This window comes from Xenopus laevis, chromosome 4L (genome assembly GCF_017654675.1).
Source record: "Xenopus laevis strain J_2021 chromosome 4L, Xenopus_laevis_v10.1, whole genome shotgun sequence".
Classification (NCBI taxonomy): domain Eukaryota; kingdom Metazoa; phylum Chordata; class Amphibia; order Anura; family Pipidae; genus Xenopus; species Xenopus laevis.
Genome location: NC_054377.1, coordinates 124,682,203 through 124,706,124, shown reverse-complemented (window position 1 = coordinate 124,706,124; position 23,922 = coordinate 124,682,203). Strand labels below are relative to the sequence as shown.

General features: G+C 38.9%; 1 protein-coding gene across 2 annotated transcripts; it reads right to left on the bottom strand.

The window, feature by feature from the left end:
* Positions 1–2,283: 2,283 nt before the first annotated feature.
* Positions 2,284–23,877, bottom strand: apeh.L (acylaminoacyl-peptide hydrolase L homeolog). Of its 2 annotated transcripts, XM_041590760.1 has the most exons (23): positions 23,738–23,810; positions 21,461–21,571; positions 20,222–20,351; positions 18,348–18,474; positions 17,439–17,529; positions 17,262–17,337; positions 15,878–16,038; positions 15,516–15,653; positions 15,306–15,397; positions 15,091–15,131; positions 14,800–14,921; positions 11,842–11,902; positions 11,365–11,462; positions 11,228–11,282; positions 10,598–10,686; positions 10,380–10,518; positions 10,115–10,198; positions 9,949–10,029; positions 9,764–9,852; positions 9,448–9,638; positions 5,150–5,252; positions 4,553–4,659; positions 2,284–2,400 (listed from the first exon to the last, which is right to left on the bottom strand). In XM_041590760.1, the coding sequence occupies exons 1-23, from the start codon at positions 23,741–23,743 to the stop codon at positions 2,289–2,291; spliced, it is 2,304 nt and encodes a 767-aa protein (XP_041446694.1). In that variant the 5' UTR covers positions 23,744–23,810; the 3' UTR covers positions 2,284–2,288. The 2 variants fall into 2 exon arrangements, with proteins under 2 accessions (XP_041446694.1, XP_018114431.1); XM_018258942.2 differs by lacking the exon at positions 21,461–21,571 and having other exon boundaries at positions 23,738–23,877.
* Between the last annotated feature and the right edge of the window lie 45 nt (positions 23,878–23,922).

Sequence of the window (23,922 nt, the reverse complement as noted above, 5' to 3'; positions counted from 1 at the left end):
TCATTGTTTAGTTTTTTTTTTTATATCGTTTTTGAATTATTTGCCGCCTTCCAGCTTCAAATAGGCCCCTGCCTAAACAAATAAAATTTAAGTAAAGACTATACATTAATGGTTATTGCAACTTTTTATAACTTTCTATTCAGGCCCTCTCCTATTCATATTCCAGTCTCTTATTTAAATCAATGTATGGTTGCTAGGGTCATTTATACCCTAGCAACCAGATTGCTGAAATTGCAGACAGGAAAGCTGCTGATTAAAAAGCTAAATAACTCAAAAAAGATATTGAAAAATGAAAACCAATTGCAAATTGTCTCAAAATATCACTCATTATACTTATTGTTAATTTAAAGGAGAACAGCCCATTTAACCCATAGGGGCAGATTTATCAAGGGTCGAAGTGAATTCGAGGGAATTTTCTAAGTAAAAAAATTCGAAATTCAAAGTAATTTTTTGGATACTTCAACAATCGAATAGGATACTATGACTTCGACTCGAAGTAAAATCGTTCGAATCTTCGATAACCTAAGTACTGTCTCTTTAAAAAAACTTTGACTTCAATACTTCGCCAAATTAAACCTGCCTAAGTGCTATGTTAGCCTATGGGGACCTTCTACAGCATTTTTCTAAGTTTTTTGAAGTCAAAGTAAAATCATTCGATTTGAAGGATTTAATGGTTCGATCGAACAATTTTACTTTGACCGCAGAATACCCAAATTCGATGGAGGACGTTCGAATACGATATTCAAATTCGAAGTATTTAAATTCGATGGTCGAATTTCGAAGTATTTTTTACTTTGAAATTCGACTCTTGATAAATCTGCACCTTATAGTCTAGTGTTGGACTGGCCAACTAGGGCTCCAGGAAAACTCCCTATAGTTGTGGGTGTGTCAGTGGGTCCTCCTGCTCACCCAGCCTATATTTTGTTTATTAACCATTTCTCTACAAGAATATATAGAGATAATAATTGGAAAGGTGGATAGTATGTAAAAAAAGAGAGTAGGAGAATAAGGAAGGTGAGTATGGAGAAGTAGCTGAATAACGTGGAGAGTGGGCCTGTGGGCTATTATTTTCTAGTGAGCATCTGGCATCACCAAATCACACTGTTAGGGGCAAATTTACTAAAGGGCAAAGTGACTAAAGTTACCGAAAATTTGCCAGCGTGACATCATTTCGTTACTTCACCGATTTACTAACGGGCGCTGGCGTAACTTTGCTAGCGAAGAAGATAAGACTCTAGCGCTACTTCGCACTCTTACGCCAGGCAAAGTTTCGATGGCAAAAGAGTGTTACTTGGCAAATTCACTAAGATGCGCATTTTACTGAACGTTACCTGTTCTGCCAGACTTGCGTTCGCCACCTTAGACAAGGCGAAGTGCAATGGATTTTTCAATTTAAAGTTGAAAAATTTTCTAAGTCCCAAAAATCACTGGCGTCTTTTACTTTTTTCAGGGTGATAGGCTGCAAAAGTCCGTATAAATTTTTTTTGGGTACCCGGGCTCTTCCATACATTTCCTAACATATGGCACATAAAGTATACAGTGGGCTCATGTGTAGGGTATAATAACAACTCTATTTTATTTTATTAAGGTTTCCTGGGGTTGTGTAGTGTAATGTATTTGCTGCAACATATACGTACATTGTGCTTTCACTTCCTGCCGTATGCAAATTAGCCAACGCTAGCGCAACTTTGCTTCGCTTGCCGCAGTACTGCTAGCGCAACTTCGCCAACGTTTGGCGCCCTGGACGCAATTTTGGATTTTAGTGAATTAGCGTTGTCCTGGCGAATCTATGCCTGTCGAAGTGTTGCGATGTGAGCAAAGCCGTCGCTGGCGAAATTACGGAGTTTAGTGAATTTGCCCCTTAGAATCTTAGGCTTTTATCTGTTGTTGAACTGCACTCTTATAACCCACCAAATTAGAGCTACAAGGCATTGTAATTCAACAACAGCTGTGGAAATGGAGGTTCAACATCCCTGCTTTAGAACCTTTTCTAGTAGAGAATGGCATATGAACAAACATTGGGTTTAGTGTGATTATCAATCATTCCTATTCAAACGTACATATATATATATCTACTGTTAGCCCTACGCCACACACAAAACAAATCAAATGCATTAGGTTAAAATAGGCGGCAATTAGCAGTGGACAACCAGTTTGTATAGCTGTACACAGCGGCATGTTAACCACATTCCTGTCTGGATAATTCTGATGTCTGGGGTTGGATCCCCAATTGCCTTCCAGGCCCATAGTGCAGTGAGGAGGTAAAGAATGTGACTCGTGGTGTAGAATCAACAAGTTTGCTTCATATGTTTCAAAATCCACAGTGCAATGTTCATGAAACAGTCTGATTCTGCATCAACCTTCGCCAGCGAGTGATTATTTCCTGGATACCAAAGCAGCCTGCAATAGAGGGAAATGAGCACAAAGTATATATATATATGTGCACTGCAGGTATATTTTGTCAGAGCAAGATTTGTGGTGAATTGCTTGACTTCATTGGAACTAAGGCTGAAAGACTGTTGCACCAGTATTTTCCTAAACCTGTAGTCATTTCCAGGCGCGTTTCAGCCTGAGGCGGCATTCAAAATGCCGACCCTCCCCTGCCCCTTGCACTTACCTTAAGATCGATGACCGGAGAGCATTATTCCGCTCTCTGAGCTAGAAAAACCAAATTTCGTGTTTAATAACTGGAAATTCGTCTCTAAGGGCTTTAGCACACGGGCAGATACGGGGAGATTTAGTCACCTGGTGACTAATCGTCTATCTTCGGGGGGACAATCTCCCCAAACTGCCTTCTCCCTGCCTTCCACCTGCTAAAATGAAAAATCACCTGCGATTAGCAGAGCGGAAGGCAGTTTGGGGAGATTGTCGCCCTGAATTAGAGGAGATTAGTCGCCAGGCGACTAAATCTCCCCAAATCTGCCAGTGTGCTAAAGCCCTTAAAGTTACCAGGAGCGGCTTTTTGCTGCCCCTGGTAACTTCTGGGGAGATGCCGCCTGAGGTAAGGTGCTCACCGTGCCTCATGGCAAAAACACCCATGGTCATTTCATAAGCTAAGGGGGTGGCCCTGACCAAAAGGTTGGACCTTCATGGAGGACCCATGGAGAACAGCTGGGCCCTGAAGTACAATTTGAACTGAAAAAGATTCTATAAGGTAACAGATGCAATTTTAGAAGCAAAACTAGGTTTCATCCTCAGTACTCTCTTCTCTGCTCATTCTAAGGGACAGATTTATTAAGGTTCGAGTTGGTTTTTCCACGAGAATTTGAGTATTCGAGTTGTATTTTTTGGTCAAAACTCACATTTTCAGTAGAAAAAAACCAAAAACTCAAATTGATCAAGTTTTTTTTAAAAAAAAAAAGAAACTTGAATATTCGAGATTTATTATACCTCAAGCCTGGAAATAGCTTGAATCCGAAAATACACCACCTAAAACCTGTCAAGGTTCTGTAGAAGTCTATGGCAGAGGTACATGGAACAATTTGAATAGATTAACAGCCTGCTTGATGTTCGAGTTTTGGCCGAAAACATGAATTGAGAATTCAATTCGATCGATTCAAGTTTTTTTCTGCTGAAAACTCGATCTATTCAGGTTTTTGGGTTGTGGGACTTGAACTAGCTGAATCTGTTTTTTGCCATTTGAGTTTTGAGGTCATTTGAGTTCATTCAAGGTTAAAAAAACTCTACACTTGACCTTTGATAAATAGCCTCCTAAATGCTTTTTTTTTGTGGAACCACGTCCTAACCCAATGGGTAAGCGTTAGCTTTCATTGGTGTATTCTGTGAAAATGAAAATCAGTGATACTGGGTTTATGCCCCATAAGTACTAAAAGCCACTAAAGTTCATCCCCTATAGTCAATAAGTTTGTCCAGGTGCAATAACCCATAGCAACCAATAAGCAGGCGACCAGTAAATGTCTCCTGATGATTGGCTGCTATAGGTGATTAGACCATTCGCAAACTTTGCACCTTTTATCATATTTCTCCATACTTATGTTAATCAAGCACTTACAAATAAACTATGTAATGGCAACACATGTGCTATTTTACATGAGATGGGTTTCTTTTATTTATAGATCTATGGGGAGCAAATGCAAATGCCATTTGGTTCATTAGTACCTTCTGTGTAAAAATAAAAACCATTGTATTCTTCCCATCTTATCTGTAAACATGTGCCTTTTTGTCCTATGGTGCTTATGGCTATACAACAGCTTCATATCAACCATAGTATTGTTTCTGAAACATGCATAAAAGTCAGTGTATTATATTCAAATGCAAATGAAACCCTTTCATTTTTAAGGCCAAGGGCAGATGGAGTGTTGGCTCCACAGCTCTCAGCCTGCGTACTTTTTCAGGTTGAGAGAAGTGGACCCGCTCCGTGCCCCAGCTCTGCGCAACTAAACCATTTCCACACAGGCACACGCAGTGGAGCGGATCTGCTTCTCTCTAACCCTGAAAAAAATATGCAGGTTGAGAGCAACTCTGTTTGCCCTAGGCCTTAGTGCTGCTACTTTAATGTTTTATTCAGATATGTGCATGGTTCCCCACTTACCGTGCAGGTACACCATGAGCTTTCAGAGCTCGATAATACTCCAGTCCCTGCTTGTTAGGGACCCGTCTGTCTTCCTCTCCCAGCATCAAAAGGACTGGGGTCTTTACCTAAATGTAAGAAAACACCTATATTGTTTGTATTTCTATACTTAAAGTAACTTACTCTTGGCAGTTACAGTACTTTTAGGCACATTAATAGTACCAGTGACTTCATGGAAAGCATGCATGGGATTGGTCTAATAACTGTCTGTACTTGCAGTTAATGGGAAGTAGCAGGAACAGTTTAAAAGTGGAGAAAAAACACTATGTACCAGAGCAGCAGTACTAGAGCTTTTCAGCCTGACAATGCTCACTACAATGTATGCAGACCAAAATGCACCAGTACTTGTACTATCAGGCATGAAAAGTGGAGGCAGCTGTGGGTTAAGGAACCTCTCTTTTCAAAACACAAAGGCAGAAAAACTCCCCTTAGGACATAAGCATAAAGTTCGCACATGTTATTTCTCAACTTCTCTCAATTGGCTACTTTAAAATGAAGTATTGATTATTTGGAACCTCTCTTTTTCCCTTTTACACCCACCATAACATCATTAAGTACCTGTGATACCGATCTTATAGGGGATTTATTTAGCATGTCTCCCCACTGTGCAGGATCTGGGAGAGTCTCAGGAGAATAGGGCAAGCCAGATTCCACAAGGCACCTGTAGTAAAGGACAATATATTAAGAAACACACAATAGCAGGGACTCCTATACAGGACAGCAGCATCTACAAAACTGGGATCTGACTCTATGTGACATTAACGTAATGAATCTTCTGTAAAACGAGTGATGGCCATCTTGTAAATAAATACTTGCATTTCAGGTGTATGGTACAGATTCGACTGTTTCTCACACAAGTGCCATGCAGCTGAACTATTTACTTATTGCCTGTGCTGCTTGTATATATTTTATGTCAAGTTTTAAAAAGAATAATGAAAGAAACCTTGCATATGCAACCATTTGTTTGTAGTTTGCACAAAGTATAAGCCCTATGGCACATAGAATACTGTAACATACGAGTGAGCATTTCTGTGCAGAAGCAGCCAGTCTCTGCCATAAGCAGCGCTTTCCTGGTTGCATATACGTGTGTGTATATGAGAAAGGTCCCCAGGTGGGACCAAAACGTCGGATAACATATACACATATATATACATATATATACATATACATATACATATACATATATATATATATATATATATATATATATATATATATATGTATATATCCATGGAAAAGAACCAGCAACTACAGGGTATTATTGAAAAATCAAGAGAAAGGTCCCAACAGCGACCGAAACGTCCCGTTATGGCTGCTTGAGAAATATCTGGGGATTTATCACAGTGGATCAAGTCCACTGAATCTGCTGTTCAAAAAGCTACTGATAAATTGCTTAAGAGATCTAGATCCCAAAACGGGGGTTGGTTGAGGATTGTATTGCCAAATTTTCTTATCTGAGAGAGAATTTATGGAGGATGAGGAAGAAGTACCTATGCAGGAAAATTCTAAATTTGATCCAGATATTATTGATTCATTGGAGCAAGCGGTAATTAAAACTTTACACAGAGGATACTAAGGAAGGTACATCTTCTAAACCAATTCATTGTTAGATCCCTCTTAAGAAATGCTGTGTTTCCCTAGCATGAGGAAATAGAGAAAGAAGTGGTGCAGGAATGGCAACAACCAGATCAAAAGTTTTTTTATTACTAAATGTTTGAACCATATGGACCCCTTTGCACAAAAGAAAATAAAAATTGGGCTAATACTTCAAAAGCAGATGTTCCCATTATCAGGCTGGCAAAGAAAAATATTCTGCCTGTGGATGATGGTGTCTAGTTCTGGGATGTAATGGAAAAAAAGACAGGAAGCTATTTTACCTAAGTCCAATGTGGTGGCAGGTGCTTTAACTAGAATCTCCATGGCTGTGTTTTGGGTTGTAAATGCCTCTGAGAAATAGACCAGGAATATACAGGAGGCTTTGGTTGATGATGGGGTTCCCAGAAATAAAATCATTGAGGCCCTATCAGAAATTATACTAGCAAATGAATTCCTCTCTGAAGCTAATCTGGACAGTGTAATTTTGTCTTCTAAATCAATGTCTTTTTCTGTCAAAGCAAGATGTGCTTTATGGCTGAGACAATGGCAAGCTGACTCCTCTTCAAAAATTCTATCAGAAATGGGGCCCATTAACAAAGAATTTGATGGCAACAGCCTGCAACTCTCAACTTCCTTTATTCTGTTCCAGCACTTACAGTCCTTAGGCGTACCAGATGAATGCATTCTTGTGCTCATGGAACCAAGGCCTTCTTTATGTTTTTCCTTCAATACATATGATCACGAAGGTCTTAACAAACGACTGAACAGAGCAGAAGAAGTAGCAATAACCCCCTTCTGGCCGAGAAGGCCCTGGTTATCACAGCTTCTTCAAGTGTCAATATATGAGCCATGGAAGATTCCGATAATACCTCAATTACAGAATCAGGGCCCAATATTCCATCCAGACTGCAGCAAACTGGCCCTGTCAGGTTGAGTGGCAAATTCTTTAAGAAAAAGGCCTCCTTGACACAGTGATTCAGACTCTAGTTCAAGCCAGGAAAATGACTACCAGAAAAAGCTATCATCAAGTATGGGATGTATTTTTTAAATGGTGTGCTGATAAAAACTATAATCCGCTCAAGACTTAGGTTAATCATGTTCTGGAAAGTAGATAAAAATCTTGCACTAAGACCTGACCTGAGACCTGAAAAGATTGTTAATGTTCCACAATGGGATCTCATAACTTCAGAGTCTTAGGCTAAGGCCACACTAGGCGATAGCGCCGCGATTTGACTCGCGGCGACTTTTAAGCCGCAATCGCTGGGGAAACTTTTGCACTGGCGTCTATGGGGAATCGCGAAAAATCGCCAGCGTAAAAACACACGCGGCGATCTTTTCTCTACTGTCGCTCGAAATTGCCTCGCTAGGCGATTTCGAGCGACAATAGAAAAAAGATCGCCGCGTGTGTTTTTACGCTGGCGATTTTTCGCGATTCCCCATAGACGCCAGCGCAAAAGTTTCCCCAGCGATTGCGGCTTAAAAGTCGCGGCGAAAAGTCGCGGCGAGTCAAATCGCGGGCGCTATCGCCTAGTGTGGCCTTAGCCTTATGAAACATCCTTTTGAGCCTATGCAAGACATTAAAAATGGTATTTATATTACCCATAACCTCAGCAAGGAGAGTGTTGGAGCTTCAAGCTCTATCTATTCAAAAGAATCAATATTTTATGAGGACTAAGTGGTTTTAAAGTAGAAGGAAAGGCATACTGCACTTGGGGGTGCCAAATGTTAGGCATACCCAAGTGATTGTATTGACTTACCTGAAAAACCCGGCCGGTGCTCCTATCAGCAGAAAACTGCACCGGCCGAGGTTATACCAGTGAGCACCACACAGCGGTTTTCTTCTGTCTTCTGCTTTCTACGCGAGGCTGCGCATGCGCAGTAGAGCAAAAAGCCGAACTATAACTAAAAAGTCGGATATTTCGCTTAACTGCGCATGCGTTTGCCCCGGGAAATTTGAAGCCGGAAGAGGATCACTCCGTGGAGCTCACTGGTATAACCCCGGCCGATGCAGGTTTTTGCTGATAGGAGCACCGGCCCGGGGTTTCAGGTTAGTCAATACAATCACTTGAGCAGCAGTGAAGGATGCCTTTTTTTTTTTTTTGCTTAAAATATGTTCTAATTTTCATCGTAAACTAGATACTGTTCTGAAAAACTAGTTTTGCTTGTCCACAGAATGATGAAGAAAAAATCTGGCATAGCCTAAATATTGTTAGGTGTGATGTACCTGAATTGTACCAAGTAACTGAAGGAAACTAAGGCACTAGTAGTGCCAAAAGGTAGCTGGTCTCCCAGTAACAAAATAGACGCTGGCTAATTACATTGTGAAGTGTATCCAGTTAGTATACAGTCACGAAGGCAAAGAGGTCCCGCAGAACGTGCATGTACATTCAACTAGAGTTATGGCAGCATCATGGACACTCAAAGCAGTTTGCATTTACCTAATAGTTTTGTAAAACATTATAAAATTGATGAATCTGCCTCAGAGGACAGTAATTTTGGAAGGAAAGTTCTTCTTTCAGCAACTCTGTAAATATTTTAAGCAGATTCTGGCATATACGTTTCAGCAACCCCCCTGTGGTTATCTTAGGTATGTCCCATTTGTGTATATTGCCATGGGAATGTGACCAGGAAAAGAGAAAATCTATAACCAACTTACCGTGATTTTCTTTTCCTGAAGCATTCCATTTTCCATTTTTTCCCTACCCTTTTTGTTTTGTCATCCTAGGGGAAAACCTGAGACAGGGTGGAAGGGGAAGGAGGCAATTTAAAGAATATGGAAAGCTTTGGTAGGCCAACTTCCTGATTGACAGGTTGGGTGGAGAAATCCCATTTGTGTATACTGCAATGGAATGCTCCAGGAAAAGAGAATCACTGTAAGTTGGTTATAGATTTTCTCTTTAACCATTCTTCTCTCTCATCAGTAGAGACAGGTGATTTTGTTTTGATTTTTTTACCACTGAAGACCTTTGCTAGAAAGCAGTTGTGGTCAAAATTTCTCATGTGCTATAGGCATATGCACATGAAGTACTCCAGACACTAGAAGAAACCACAATCAGAAAACTTTGGAACTAAGGAGAATAAAGTGGATGTCATACATTTAAGCAACAACAGTGTTTCTGCAACCTTGGCCTGATAAATATAATTGTATGTATAATACTTTGTCAAGCTTTAGTTGCATTTTAATCAATAGTCACTAAAGATATGGCTTAAAAGCTCAATTGCAGAACACAATGTATGAAAACTTATGGAAGGATCCTCACCAGTCTGGAATGTCAGTTGATCCTACCATTGCTGGCACATTGGTCACTGGGTTCCGGGAAATGCAGGCTATATAGAATCCAGGATACTGCCCAATCAAGTGACAAGACAAGAAGCCACCATGTGAGCCTCCACATAATGCAACCTTATGTGGATCTATAGAGTCTTCCCGTAGAACCTGTTCCACAGCCAACTGTAAAGAAAAGTCTTAGTGAGAGCAGCCAATTCATAACGAGCATCTTCAGCTAATACACCAGGCAAACATGTTGTATGAGTAACCAGTGAGTAAATAAGAATCAGTTCATATACTGTGTTTACCTGCACATCTTTCACATCTTGGTCCCCAATATTGCCTGGCAGCGAGAGGATGCTATCTTGCCCAAATCCTAAGGATCCCCTGTAATTCACTATGTTGCAAGCAGAAAAAAAAATACTGAGCTTATTACTAAGTACTTATGTCTAAGTACCTAACAAATCAAAAACCACCACTTCAGTTAGCTCACCTAGAAGCACAGCAAAACCCATTTTACATAGGACAGCTGGGAACAGCATCCACTCACTGACAAAATTAGAGTGCGGACCCCCTTTAAAAGGCAGAACACAGTACAGTTAGTGCAGGATCCCATCAATATAATTTGATACTAATAGGATACACAATGAAATACAAACCATGTGGGTATACAACCAATGGAATCTTGCTTTCAGGTGAGGCATTCTTTGGCTTTAAGAGGATGGACTCAAACAGAAGGCCAGCTGTAAAAAAATGTATAAAATAATTTAGATGCAAATAGGAATTGAATAAAATCTGTAACATAATAGTGTATGAGTCAACCACTATAGTTGTAACTGAAAAAAACATCCACTCGTTTCTTTATGGAGCAATCTGCCACTGTAATGTCACACCGTCCAGGATATTTCCCATGATATTACTTACGATATTGTGGATTATCCTGCTCTTGAGGTGGATGGTGGATCTTGATACTCCATTCTATGTCTTTAATAGGGGTTTCCTCCTCTAACGAAATCCATGTAACCTCCTTTTCTTTCCCACTTGAAGGAAGGAAACCAACTTTCTGCAGACATAGCAGATTCTGTCATACAAGTCAAAATCTGAGACTTGTATTTGGATACATTGATGATGAAGGTACTTACCAATGTTGGTGGACAGCTTGGAGATGAAAAGCTAACTATCAAGAGGTCTCGGTCAATAGCCATGAGTTTCCAACTACCTGGTGAAGATTCTTGGAAGCCATAAGTAAAATAATAACAGGGAATTATATAAGCTATTAATTATCTTTTTATTAAAATAAGGCATAACTAGCAAAAGAGGGTCATGAATCATAACCCCTGGATTGCAAGCTTTTATCTGAAAGGTTCCCTGCTCTTAGAATTGTTTGTTTACAAATAAATAAACAGAGCTAGAGAACCTATGCATGCATTTAAACAAAGAAATTATTAATATATAAGGAAAAATGAAAACAATGGATGAGTATTCAATTAACAGTACTGAGATAAACATGGAAATATATTAAAATAACATATATTACATTTGGTAGGTAATCCAGCTATGGATATGTAATACTGATATAATAAATAAAAAGATTTCCACCATGAAGTCTGTCCACATAAATGCAGGACACATGCTAATGATACAACGTCAGTAATTTGGTTTCATGGTGTTATTAAGTCTGTAGAATGCTATTATGCAAAATATTAAATTCTAAAGCACCGAGTTTGAATAAACCTACAAAAGCTTTTACTGGTGGGTCTTTGGCCTCTTACCTTTGGAGAAAAGTTGTGTTACATTTCCCGTACTTGTATCAATGACAAACAGGTTCTACAAGAGAAAAACCAGGCTTTAGAGACATCGGTATGTGTAAACACAAAGACATGTGCCTGAATGTTTTTCTGCTTCCCACCTCCTGGCTACGCTGTGCGGTGCTAAAAATCACTCTCTGACTGTCTGCTGACCAACAAAATGGTGCCAGGAGAGAGGTGTAGATGCCCGAGAACTTGCCTGGAATAACACAAGAGAGCAAAGTACGAGTTCAGAATTAGCATTGTCTAAAAAAAAGGTGAATTAGACTAAAATAAGTGACAGGAAATTAGGATTCAAGGAAAGAAACAATGATGCATGGTTAGTGCTGTTTTATCAGTGGTGGCAAAAAATGGAAGTATTGGGTCTGCGGCCTCAATATATATATATATATATATTCTTATATCAGTTATAATAGACAGTGGCACTTGGGCAGTTAATATATAGCAGTTACAATAAATAGTGGAAGTTACAAAATATGTCAGGCATGAACAGTAGGTATATAGCAGGTACAACAGCACAGCATGGTACATGAAGACAAGGAATAGAGGTAATGAATTAAAAGATAATCCTTACTAACCATCTATGGATCTAGGCACAGTATCCACAACAATGGATGTCACCTTGGTATACCAATCATACTAAAAAAAAATGAAACAACAGAATATTTTTCAGGTTGCAAAATGACAGTGCATCCTACCAATACAATATGACGGTCAGATTATATTAAAGTGATACTGAAGAATTTATTTTCAAAATATAATCTACATTAAAAGTTACATATAGGTCACGTTGATCATTTTTTGCTGATAGTTCTAATTTTATAAGTAATTATTACTTGAAGTTCCTAAACCTGACTGTTTGCCAACCTGACTGTGTCCCTTCTTAGCCTGTCAGTTAGAGTTTCTAATGCTAACGGACTACTGCAGCACAAATATGGCAGCCCCCTCATAGAGGAACATGGGGGTAAGAAAGGTAATGTAAAAGCATCAGGCAAATACTTTTATGGCAACATTATAAATAGCATTCAAAGACAATGTTATGATAGATATAAAAAAAAAATTATTTTCTGGTGTCAGTATCTCTTCAAAGGATAAAGAAACTCAAAGGAGGAGGGGTTGACAATTTGTTAGGCACCCCAGTGACTTTAGTTACCAACCAGGTACCCATTTCCCTTATAGCGCTGTGCTGCATTTTCCCAGGGATCCCTTGCATCCCCCCACAGTATAGACTACTATACAGCAAGGATGCCTGCCCAGGTACAAGGGATAATCAAAGAATCTTAAAGAAGAGGAGCGTTGGCTCAAGGACCCAGATTAGCCATCAGATCTATAGAGGTGCCCCCACCCAAATTAATTTGGTTTTTGTTTTCCTTTAATTAAAAAGCAGGCTATAGAGGTGTATAGCATTTGGTCTTCTAGTAAAGACAGAAATAAATTGTATTTCAGATGAGTATTTTTTTCTAAAAACTACTTTAGAGTGACATGGAATTATAATGTTGCTTTCCTAAACAATGGTATTCCATTTTAGAACACAGTAAAGCATTCCAGCAGTCTTTATAAAAATGTTGCCAAGAGGTAATTGTTTCATTAGAGGTCTTTGGATCTACAGTTAGGTCCATAAATCTTTAGACTGAGACAACTTTTTTCTTATTTTGTTTCTGGACATTACCACAATAAATTTTAAATAAAACAACTCAGATGCAGTTGAACTGCAGATTTTCAGATTTAATTCAGTGGGTTGAACAAAAAGATTGCATAAAATGTGATAACTAAAGCCTTTTTTTAACACAATCACCTCATTTCAGGGGCTCAAAAGTAATTGGACAATTGACTCAAAGCCTATTTCATGGGCAGGTGTGGGCAATTCCTTCATTATGTCATCAATGAAGCAGATAAAAGCCCTGGAGATAATTTGAGGGGGGGGGGTGCTTGTATGTGGAAGATTTTGCTGTGAACAGACAACATGCGCTCAAAGGAGCTCTCCATGCAGGTGAGACAAGCCATCCTTAAGCTGTAAAAACAGAAAAACTCATCTGAGAAATTGCTCCAATGTTAGGAGCGGCAAAATCTACAGTTTGGTACATCCTGAGAAAGAAAGAAAGAAAGAAAGAAAGAAAGAAAGAAAGAAAGAAAGAAAGAAAGAAAGAAAGAAAGAAAGAAAGAGCGAGCACTGGTGAACTCAGCAACGCCTGGACCTGGACATCCATGGAAGACAACAGTGGTGGATGATCGCAGAATCATTTCCATGGTGAAGAGAAGCCCCTTAAAAACAGCCAAACAAGTAAACAACACTCTGCAGGAGGTAGGTGTTTCGATATTCAAGTCTACCATAAAGAGAAGACTGCATGAAAGTAAATACAGAGGGTGCACTGCAAGGTGCAAGCCACTCATAAGCATCAAGAATAGAAAGGCTAAATTGGACTTTGCTAAAAAAAAAACTGTTTAAAAAGCCAGCACAGTTCTGGAAAAACATTAGTTGGACAGATGAAACCAAGATCAACCTCTACCAGAATGATGGCAAGAAAAAAGTATGGAGAAGGCGTGGAACAGCTCATGATCCAAAGCATACCACATCTCTATAAAACATTACAGAGGCATGGCTTGGGCGTGCATGGCTGCCAATAGCACTGGGACACTAGTGTTTATCCATGATGTGACACAGAACAGAAGCAGCCGCATGAATTCTGAGCTGTTCAGAAACACTGTCGCTCAAATCCAGCCAAATTGATTGGGAGGCGTTTCATAATACAGATGGACAATGACCCAAAACATACAGCCAAAGCAACCCAGAAGTTTATTAAAGCAAAGAAGTGGAATATTCTTAAATGGTCAAGTCACCTGATCTGAACCCAATTGAGCATGCATTTCACTTGTTGAAGACTAAACTTCGGACAGAAAAGCCCATAAACAAACAGCAACTGAAAACTGCTGCAGCCTGGCAGAGCATTAAAAAGGAGGAAACCCAGAATCTGGTGATGTCCATGAGTTCAAGACTTCAGGCTGTCATTGCCAGCAAAGGGTTTTCAACCAAGTATTAGAAATAAACATTTTATTTTCAGTTTTTTAATTTGTCCAATTACTTTTGAGCCCCTGAAATGAACTGATTGTATTTTAAAAGGCTTTAGTTCCTCACATTTTTATGCAATCTTTTTGTTCAACCCACTGAATAAAAGCTGAAAGTCTGCAGTTCAACTGCATCGGAGTTGTTTTTTTCAAATTCATTGTGGTAATCTACAGAAGCAACATTAGAAAAAAGTTGTCTCTGTCCAAAGATTTATGGATCTAACTCTAGATACCTAATCAAAGCAACCAGTGCCCCCACTAAAAAGAATGCAAATATGCAGATAAATAGGCTTCCAGGGCAAAATAGCGTACAAGAATGTATGTAGGAGACAAAATTGAAGTAAAGCCTACTTTTAAATAGGGCACACACTCCCAAATTGTTAGGCATCACCCAGTAACCCTGACTAGTGTGCCTCTTCATTAAAAAGTGCACTGGCTTTGGGTAAGCATGATTAGAAGAAGGTGATACCAACCATAACCAGCTGGCAGCACTGCTGGTGAGGCCCATACACATTACATTTCAGGTACACAATTCGGCACTTGTCTGGGCTCAGGCGGGGAGAAAACACCGCAGAGGAGTCTGATGAGAGCATCTCTGTTTGAAGAAACAAAAAATAATAATCATTATAATGTCGGAGAGAATGTTAATAAATCAGATGCATAAATAACAGAAGGTAAGAAGGAAATGCAGGGTATAAAGGAAAATACATAAAAAATAGTTTAAAACACTAAAGAGAATTAGTAAAAATACACGTTCTGCTTACCACATTTACCCTCTGTCAAGTCCACAAAGAACAGAGCTGATCTAGAAGCAGAGAAAGACCAGTTAGAAGGACATGGAAACTGTTTCGAGGCACAAGCTACAAACCCCATCATTCCAACACAAAGCATACAATTCCCAACATCCATTGTTCTGGGAGGTGTAATTCTCAATCCAGTGCAGGCGCAACAAATTGAAGGATAAAATGAATTGTCTTACCTCCTGTTGGCGCAATACTTAAGCCCTACACGAAATGGACTGTGCCACCAGCCAACAAACACCACTCCAGTATCACCAGGAGACCAGAATGCCTGCAACAATTACAGTACTTGTGAGACAAACCCAGCAATAGAATAGCAATGCAAGATAATAGTGTCACACAAGTTAATAAGGAATTAAACAGAAAAGAAGGTAGAATGTGCTACCTACCTGTCCAGGAGATATATGGTCTGGGATCCCCTCCAGTACAGAAATGTTGCCGCTCTCAATATCTAAGACACACAGAGCTGGGACACTTTTATTCACAAGACCTTCCCCCCAGTCCTCATGCAGCACAAACTGATCTCCCTGAAAACAAAATAGCAAATAGGTACTAATATTGCATTTAAAATTCAATTCCACTTACAAAAAGCAGAACAAGGATCCTGTGTAGCTATAATGCAGGCAAGTCTTACAGCAGCTGTATAGTTGGTGTATTTGAAAATCTTTCTGCAGCTTTGGTCTCTAAGGCCATAGCATCTCCTCAGGTAACTATAGGAATGGTGGTGTGCACAATTTAACCTTAATCTCACCTTTATGGGTTTATTAACGCCATCCTCCTCTTCTTCAGAAGCTCCTGTACTCAGCTGCCCTGTGGTTGCCTGGAAAAAGGACTCTGCTTTGGGCCGCTTCCGCTCAGCAATATACAGTAGGTGAGACTCTGAGTGTGACCAGGACAGACATCCAAACTGCTCTGAGGAATTATAAGGAAAACTCACAGATAATCTAAGCATGACCATGGAATGGTATTCAGTACTTGACCTTTCAGTTCAGAGGGGATAGAACGCTGCAAATGGATAAGTAAGCCAATTCAAACTAATTTCCAGGGAACACAATGCCAACTTGATATTAGATGTTGAAGAGTGGTGCCTGCCCGCTAGTTATTGCTATCTTTGTTACTCGATAACTGTACAACCTTTATGATAATTCTGTTACCCTGTAACTTTTTGACTTTCAAGGTATGACATCTTTACCATGGTCTAATGCAGAGAACACTAGCCCAATCACCAATGGGGTTATGCATAGGTGGCATCTAGATAGCACAATACTTGGATCAACCAGTGGCTCTGGCATCTATGAGTCCACCCTGAACTGCATATTCATGGGCATTAGGCATATATTAATATTCTGTCTGTGTGGCCAGTAGGAGATTCCAATAATAAGGTTGCTTGCTGGATACCAAATAAATGAAACCAAACTGCATTCTTATAACACTCAGTAACCTGACTTTTGAATTGGTTAAAGCTTGAATGTTCAACTGCACTGAATCTAAACCCTTACTATCTTGGGACTTTAAAGGGGATCTATGGTCGAAAACTATAATCCTCTTTAGTCTTTGGAGAATGAATATAAGCATATTTGGAATTGCAATGCATTATTTTTTATCAGCCGTTTTTATGGTGTAATCACCATTACCTTGCAGCTCTTTTTCTTCTCCCACATATCCGCTTAATTCAGTAGCTCTGAAAACCTTCATGGCCAGCGGCCATCTCTTCTACTTGGCCCGCCCACCCACCAATAAAAAAGACAGTAACATAGGCATGTAAGCATAGGCAGTTATGTTTACAGAGGCCAGCTGAATGTGCGTGCACTTCACTACCACGCTGTTTAAGCTGCTTTGCAATCTAAAAATATGTTACTGTGCTTTTCTATGTCAGCTCTATCTATTAGTGCAATGTATATACTTTGACTTTAGATCCCCTTTAAAGTACTGGACATTGTAAGTAGGCACATTTTGTTCACAGGTTATGCAAATTTTTTCTTATTTTACTCTAATCTGAATATGCAAATAAGTGCTCAGATTCAGTATTGGGCCAAATGTTTTGCAAAGTATTCAGTATTTAGCCAAAAGCAAAAATGCTGGCTTTTGTTCATCCTTAGTGTGATCAGATAAGAAGCATGAGTCATCATCCTTACCATCTTCATACACCTTCCCATGCTTATCCAGTGCAGTCAAGTTAATGCTCTTCACTTTGCGATTCCGTTCCCAGATCTGGTAAATAGAGAAATATCTGTGTTCACATACAGGAACTGGCTTTCTACTCCCCAATTTTCTATGAGTGGGTGATGGAGCCCTGAGAATTTCTCTCTTACCTCTAGAAACTGTGTGTCCTCCCCTTTGCTGTTTTTAGTCTCCCGCAGAACAGCCTTTAGGGTTCCAGAAGGGGACTCCCTGCTGAGAAGTCTGGGAAAATAAGAAGTGGTTTTTCAGAAGATTTTTTCCAAAAGCCCAAAAGCAGACATACACCACTTACACTTAACATGATCCCTAAACACTAGGGGTTCATTCATCTTAGTACAGTTATTTCCTTGTCTTTGACACTTGGCATTGACATGGGCCAAGGAGAGGCTACTGCAAAATAACATTGATGCTTGTGAAATCATTACAGGCCTTAGCCCTATAATTTCCCTTTAGGTAATGCTTAGTGAAAAAGGGGTGCATACTACCTCATTCATTTCCCTCTGGACATTGAAAATGTGATGCAATGAAAAGCAGATTGTATAAAATAACATGGCCCATTTATAAGTACAAATAAAATGTGCAAACAGACATAAATGTGTTCTACCAACAATGCAGAATTCAGAATTTCCTCTGAATTCCAACACAATTACAGGTGTTCTTGTTTCACAAATAGAGAAGCAAATAACTGTTTAACTTGGTAAATTATCCGGAAACTGTGGCTCAGAATTTTGATACTGCGTTAATTCACTGGGTGCAAGCCAGTTACACTTGTTTGATCCAAAATGCTAAGGGAACCCTGGAAGTAACACCTTCCCAAAGCAGGATTTAATTGCATTCATGTGCCCTGTACTTTGAAGCTTGCATACAGTCTAAGCTCGCACTTGCTGCAAGGTGTGAAAGTACATATGTTAAGAGCATTTAAAGGTGCGCTTTCAACTTCCACTCGTAAATGAACCCTAACATATCAGTCTGGACACTGCAACACTTTCAGAAATGTCCCAAACTTCAGGCATTCCTCCAGTTCAGTGAAGTCTACTTACTCGCCCTTAATCTCACTTCCATTTCCACAAGCACCAGAATATACAACAGCATTATTGTCATGGAAAACGATGTATTGCCGGCAAAACTTCACTTGTTCACTGCGATCTAGATCTCTCTGTGACCATTCTGAGAATGAAAGCAGCAAAATGACAATATGAATAGTGATCAAACACCAAAATAACAAAAATGTACATGATATCCTGCGCTGAAATGCAGTTGTCGAGATCAAGGCTTAGACTGGCCCACTGTACAGCAAGCCCCTTTTTATTCATGAACCACTCTATTTTTATTTTTCCTTGTATAAAGGATCATTTTCGTGCTGAAAGATTAGCATGCATTGTTTTATATTTTTGCAGTACAGTACCCTGTATTTTGCACCATGAATTTTAGGGATGCACCGAATCCAGGATTCGGTTCGGGATTAGGGTTGGCACCTTTCTGTACAGCTGAGACCGGGCAGGGCTGTGACGTCAGTGGGTAGGGCCATGACATAGGGGCTATTGGGCGATTGGCTGATCGCTGTGTCAATCAAGGGAAGTTTTGACCCGGGCAACCCTTCAAAATACCAGGCTGTCCAGGTCAATACTGGACAGGTGGCAACCCTAGTCAGGATTCAGCCTTTTTCAGCAGGATTCTGCCGAATCCTTCTGTCCGGCCAAACCGAATCCGAATCTTAATTTGCATATGAATTTCAGGAGCTGGGAGGGAAATCCCATGACTTTTTGTCACAAAACAAGGAAGTAAAAAATCTTTCCCCTTCCTACCCCAATTTGCATATGCAAACTAGGATTCGGTTCGGTATTCGGCCAAATCTTTTGCAAAGGATTCGGGGGTATAGTGGATTTGGTGCATCCCTAATGAATTCCTTCTGTCTTAAAAACATGCCAAAACCCTGCTAATGAGAAACAGTCCTACAGCATAATGCTATCAAGTATGTTTCTTTATGTGACATGTGGACAGTGCTTGTGCCACACACATTGCTTGATGTTAAAGGGGTTGTTTACCTTTAAATTAACTAGTTAATTAATTTAAATAGTATAATGTAGATGTGATATTCTGGGATAATTTGAAATTGCTCTTCATTTTTTATTATATATGTTTTTTTTAAATTATTTTGCTTTTCATTCAGTAGCTCTCCAGTTTCAGCAGCTATCTTTTTGCTAGGGTTCAAATGATACTAGCAACCAAGCAGTGGTTTAAATGAGAGACTGGAATATGAACGAGGGCTTGAATAGAAGTATAAGTTATAATATATCGTAACAATAACAAAGCGGTAGTTTTTTGGCTGTTAGGATCAGTGATTCCCATTTGAATACTGCAGAGTCTCAAAAGAGAAGGCAAATAATTCAAAAAAACTATAGGGATTATGTAATTAAATGCACTATTTGCCCATGGGCAGTAACCCATAGCAATCAATCAGCATGTAGAATTTATTGGTCACCTGTTTAAAAGTAAACATCTTATTGGTTGCAATGGGTTACTGCTTCTTAGTGCCTTTTATTACGGGGTATAAAAAGTAAATAATGAAGACTAATTGAAAAGTTGCTTAAATCTATCAAACTGTTATGATAAAGGTGAATCACTCCTTTAAGCCAAATAGCTCTGTATTGGTCTCATCTGACCACAAAACCTTTCCCATATAACAACTAGATCTTTTTTTAGTAATTTATACGTTAGTGCCCCCCCCCCATACAGGAAAATGATTTGGTTAACATATACAGTGAAATATAGTGGTGATAACATCATACTAGGGGTGCTCCTTATCACCAGCCAAAAAGTAAGTAAAAATTAATCTGTGACATAACAATTGACTACTGACAAGTCTGTATTTCTGTTTGCAAATTCCATACCATACACAAATCCATTTGCTTACCTGTGTAGATATTGCTGTATTTGCCCCCATACTGTGTGGTGACTTCTGGACCTATAGACACACTAGACAGAGATGGAAACTGACTGAATTCCCGGTACAAGGCGGCAATGTCCTTCGGTTTTCGGAGAATCTAAGAACAAGTTGGCAGCAAAAGAATATAATTATCAAATGCAAAAAATCCAAATACATTCACAGATTTTCCAGCTATCTCATCAGGCTTAATGCAGAAATACATTTCAAATTAACCCTTATCTAAACAAACTGCCTTCCATAGACTATTAGTCATGGTGCATGCAGATGTACTACAGGAATGGGTTTCATTCATTATCCGGAAACGTTATCCAAATTACAAGAAGGCCATCAAACATAGACTCCAATTTAAACTATCCCTTGTACTTGATTCTAACCAAGATATAATAAATGCTTATTTGAGACAAAACAATCCTATTGGGTTGATTTCATGTTTAAATTATATCTTACGAGACTTAAAATATGGTGATCCAGAAACCCCCCAGGTCTTGATCATACTGGATAACAAGTCCCACATCTGTATATCTATACAGATCTTGGTGCACAAACCTACAGTAATTAATTTTATTATTATGTTTTATTGCATTACAGCGTATTGGATACCAAACTAACACTACACACCCCTGGGAGATTTTAACTGTGTTGTTTAAAGGGCATGTAAAGTCTAAAATAGAATAAGGCTAGAAATGCTGTATTGTGTATACTAAATATAAACATGAACTTACTGCACCACAAGCCTAATCAAACAAATAATTTATGCTTTCAAAGTTGGCTACAGGGGGTCACCATCTTGTAACTTTTTTAAACATATTTGCAAGACTAAGACTGTGCACATGCTCAGTGTGGTCTGGGCTGCTTAGGGATCGTTATAAACAAAGCTTGAGTTCTGCATTGCTGGGAAGTGACGCGGGGGCTCCCCCTGCTGTTCATAAGTATGATTGTTTCCCTGCTCAGCAGTTAGGGACCATCTGACAATTCCTATCCACAGCAGTAAATGAAGGGAGAATTTCACTGCATACAGTCAGGTTTCTTATAAAAATGGTACATATTTTCTAATTAAAGTATATTGGAGATAGGTTTCTTTTTTATTAAAGAAAGTAAAAATGGGATATTATTTTTTGCCTTTACATGCCCTTTAAGGAACTCTAAGATAACTGCAGAATAATTAAAGTAGAAGTTAATTGCCATTAAAAATAAACAGAAAGGTACCTGGGACACAAGGTCATATGGCGGTGGGGCTGGGTGCACATGATGGTGGACAAAGGTCTGCCAGTTTAAAGCCCAGCGTTTAAAACAAAGGGCCAGACTTCGCCAAATGACCTATTAAAGTATATATCACAGCTGCCACTGTATCACATCATCAACACCCCTACAATTTCATTTGAATTATCACCCTGTTCTTCTTCACATCCTGACTATTTCTACTCCTTCGACCAAACCATGTTGCTAAATCAAATACCGAATGGCTGTTGTGTTGGCCACTAGCCTGCCAACTTAAGAAGGGTTAGATACATGATATAAACCACAATAAATGCGTGTATGTATGTGTTGTAAGCAGGAAATTGGACTGTAAAGCAGCACAGTAGATGCTGTCTACTTACACTTTGGCCAGGCTATTTAAAATATTTTTTGGAAAAATATTTCCCCACATAGGTATGGGATCTCTTATCTGGAAACCCAATATCCAGAAAAGGAAAGGAAGTCCTTTTAACGCTAATAATAATTAGCTTGTTTTTTTAAACAGTAGTTTGTACTTGATGGTAAATAAGCTGCATGAATCCATATTGGAGGCAAAATAATCCTATTGGGTTTATTAAATGTTTAAATGTTTTTAGTAGCCTTAGAGGCACATTTATCAAAGGTCGAATTTCGAATTCATGTGAGTTTTTAAAAACTCCCCTAAACTCCCATACATTCGACCAATCTATATTTATTTAAAATAAAAGTTGTTTTTTTTCAAACTCGGATGAATTAAATCGACTCGAAAACTCGAATTCAAATCTAACTTGATTCGAATTTTAAAAACTTGATTCGAGTTTTTTCTCAGAATAAATCTCAAATGACAGGAAGGCTGCAAACAAAACAAAATTGATCCCTGGACCTCTCCTGTTGACTTATACAGCAATCCAGCAGGTTTTATTAATAGTCGAATTCCAGTTCTTAAAGGGCCAGAAAAATCTTGAATATCGAATTCAAATTTTTTTTAAAAAAAAACTCGATTGAATTTGAAAACTCCTAAGTCGAATTTGACAGTTTTGACCATAAAAAATTCAAATTTCAAATTCGAATTTTCAGATGTCAGCAGTATCCTCTAACTGGACATGTATTCCTCATGATGTGCCACGCCAGGTTTGGAATGGGGGGGGGGCACTCTTGTTCTAGAAAGTATTTGTTAATAATAACAACAATAACTCAGAAAAACTATTGCAAAAAATGTACCTATGTTTGCAGGTGACACAAAAATTATGTAAGAATGAAAGATTTGTGTTAGGGATGAGGTAATATAAACATTATGCACAAATATGTATATGGTCCCTACAGTAAACTCAGATTTCTTATTAAAGATAAAGGTGCATCTTAACAATTTGCAGCACTGTGTATACAGTATTCCTGTATTTATGGAATACTATAGTATGTACCCCGTATTGTAAATTATATAGCGAATAAAGTACCCCCTATTGTAAATTATAAAGATATTATAAGTCACCGAGGAGTTTCATGTCCATATAAAAACACGAAGCTGAGTGTTTTTATACAGGTCATGGAACTCTAATATCCTCATATTTTCCAACAAGGGGTACTTTATTTATTATAATACACAAAAGCCATGAATATCTTGTAAATCATATCCTTATAAACAGTGAGTAGTGATGTCGTCAGTTATAAACAGTGAGTTCTGATGTCATTTCTGTCACATGACTCATTGAAACTTGTGTATTATAATAAAGTACCCCCTTTCGTGTTTTTATATGGTCATGAAACTCCTCTGTAACTTATAATATCCTTATATTTTACAAGATGGGGTACTTTATTCACTATATAATACTCTAGTTTTAGTGAGTCGTGTGACAAAAATGACATCAGAACTCACCGTTTATAACTGATGACATCACTAGTCACCATTTATAACTGATGACATCACTAGTCACCGTTTATAAGGATATCATTTACAGGATATATACATGACTTTTGTGTATTCTAAGGATGTTAGAAGTCACTGAGGGGTTACATGACCATTTAAAGGTATGAGGCTGCAGACCAAGTGGTTTATAGAGGGCAGGGAACTCCACGGTGACTCCTAATATGCCCATATTTTACCACAGGGGGTAAATTAATTATTTACAATAATGAAGTTTCAATGAGTCGTGTGTCTGAGATGACATCAGTAGGAACCAATAACAACAGATTCCTCTCACTAAGCACCGTTTATAAGGTCCTAGCTGATAGGATCCCTAGGGCTTTGGTGTATTATACATATATACTTACATTCATCTTAGGGTGCAGTAGAAAGAGATTTGGTTTTGCAGCAAGAAGTTGCGGAAGTGTGTCCAGGAAGTGACGTGATCAATCCGTGCCCTCCGCTTCCGGATTTCCCCAAACTCATTGATTCTCGGACTGAGCAACGCTGTGTACAGTGCGCCTGCCTTTTCCTGTGCACCTGCGGAACCTTT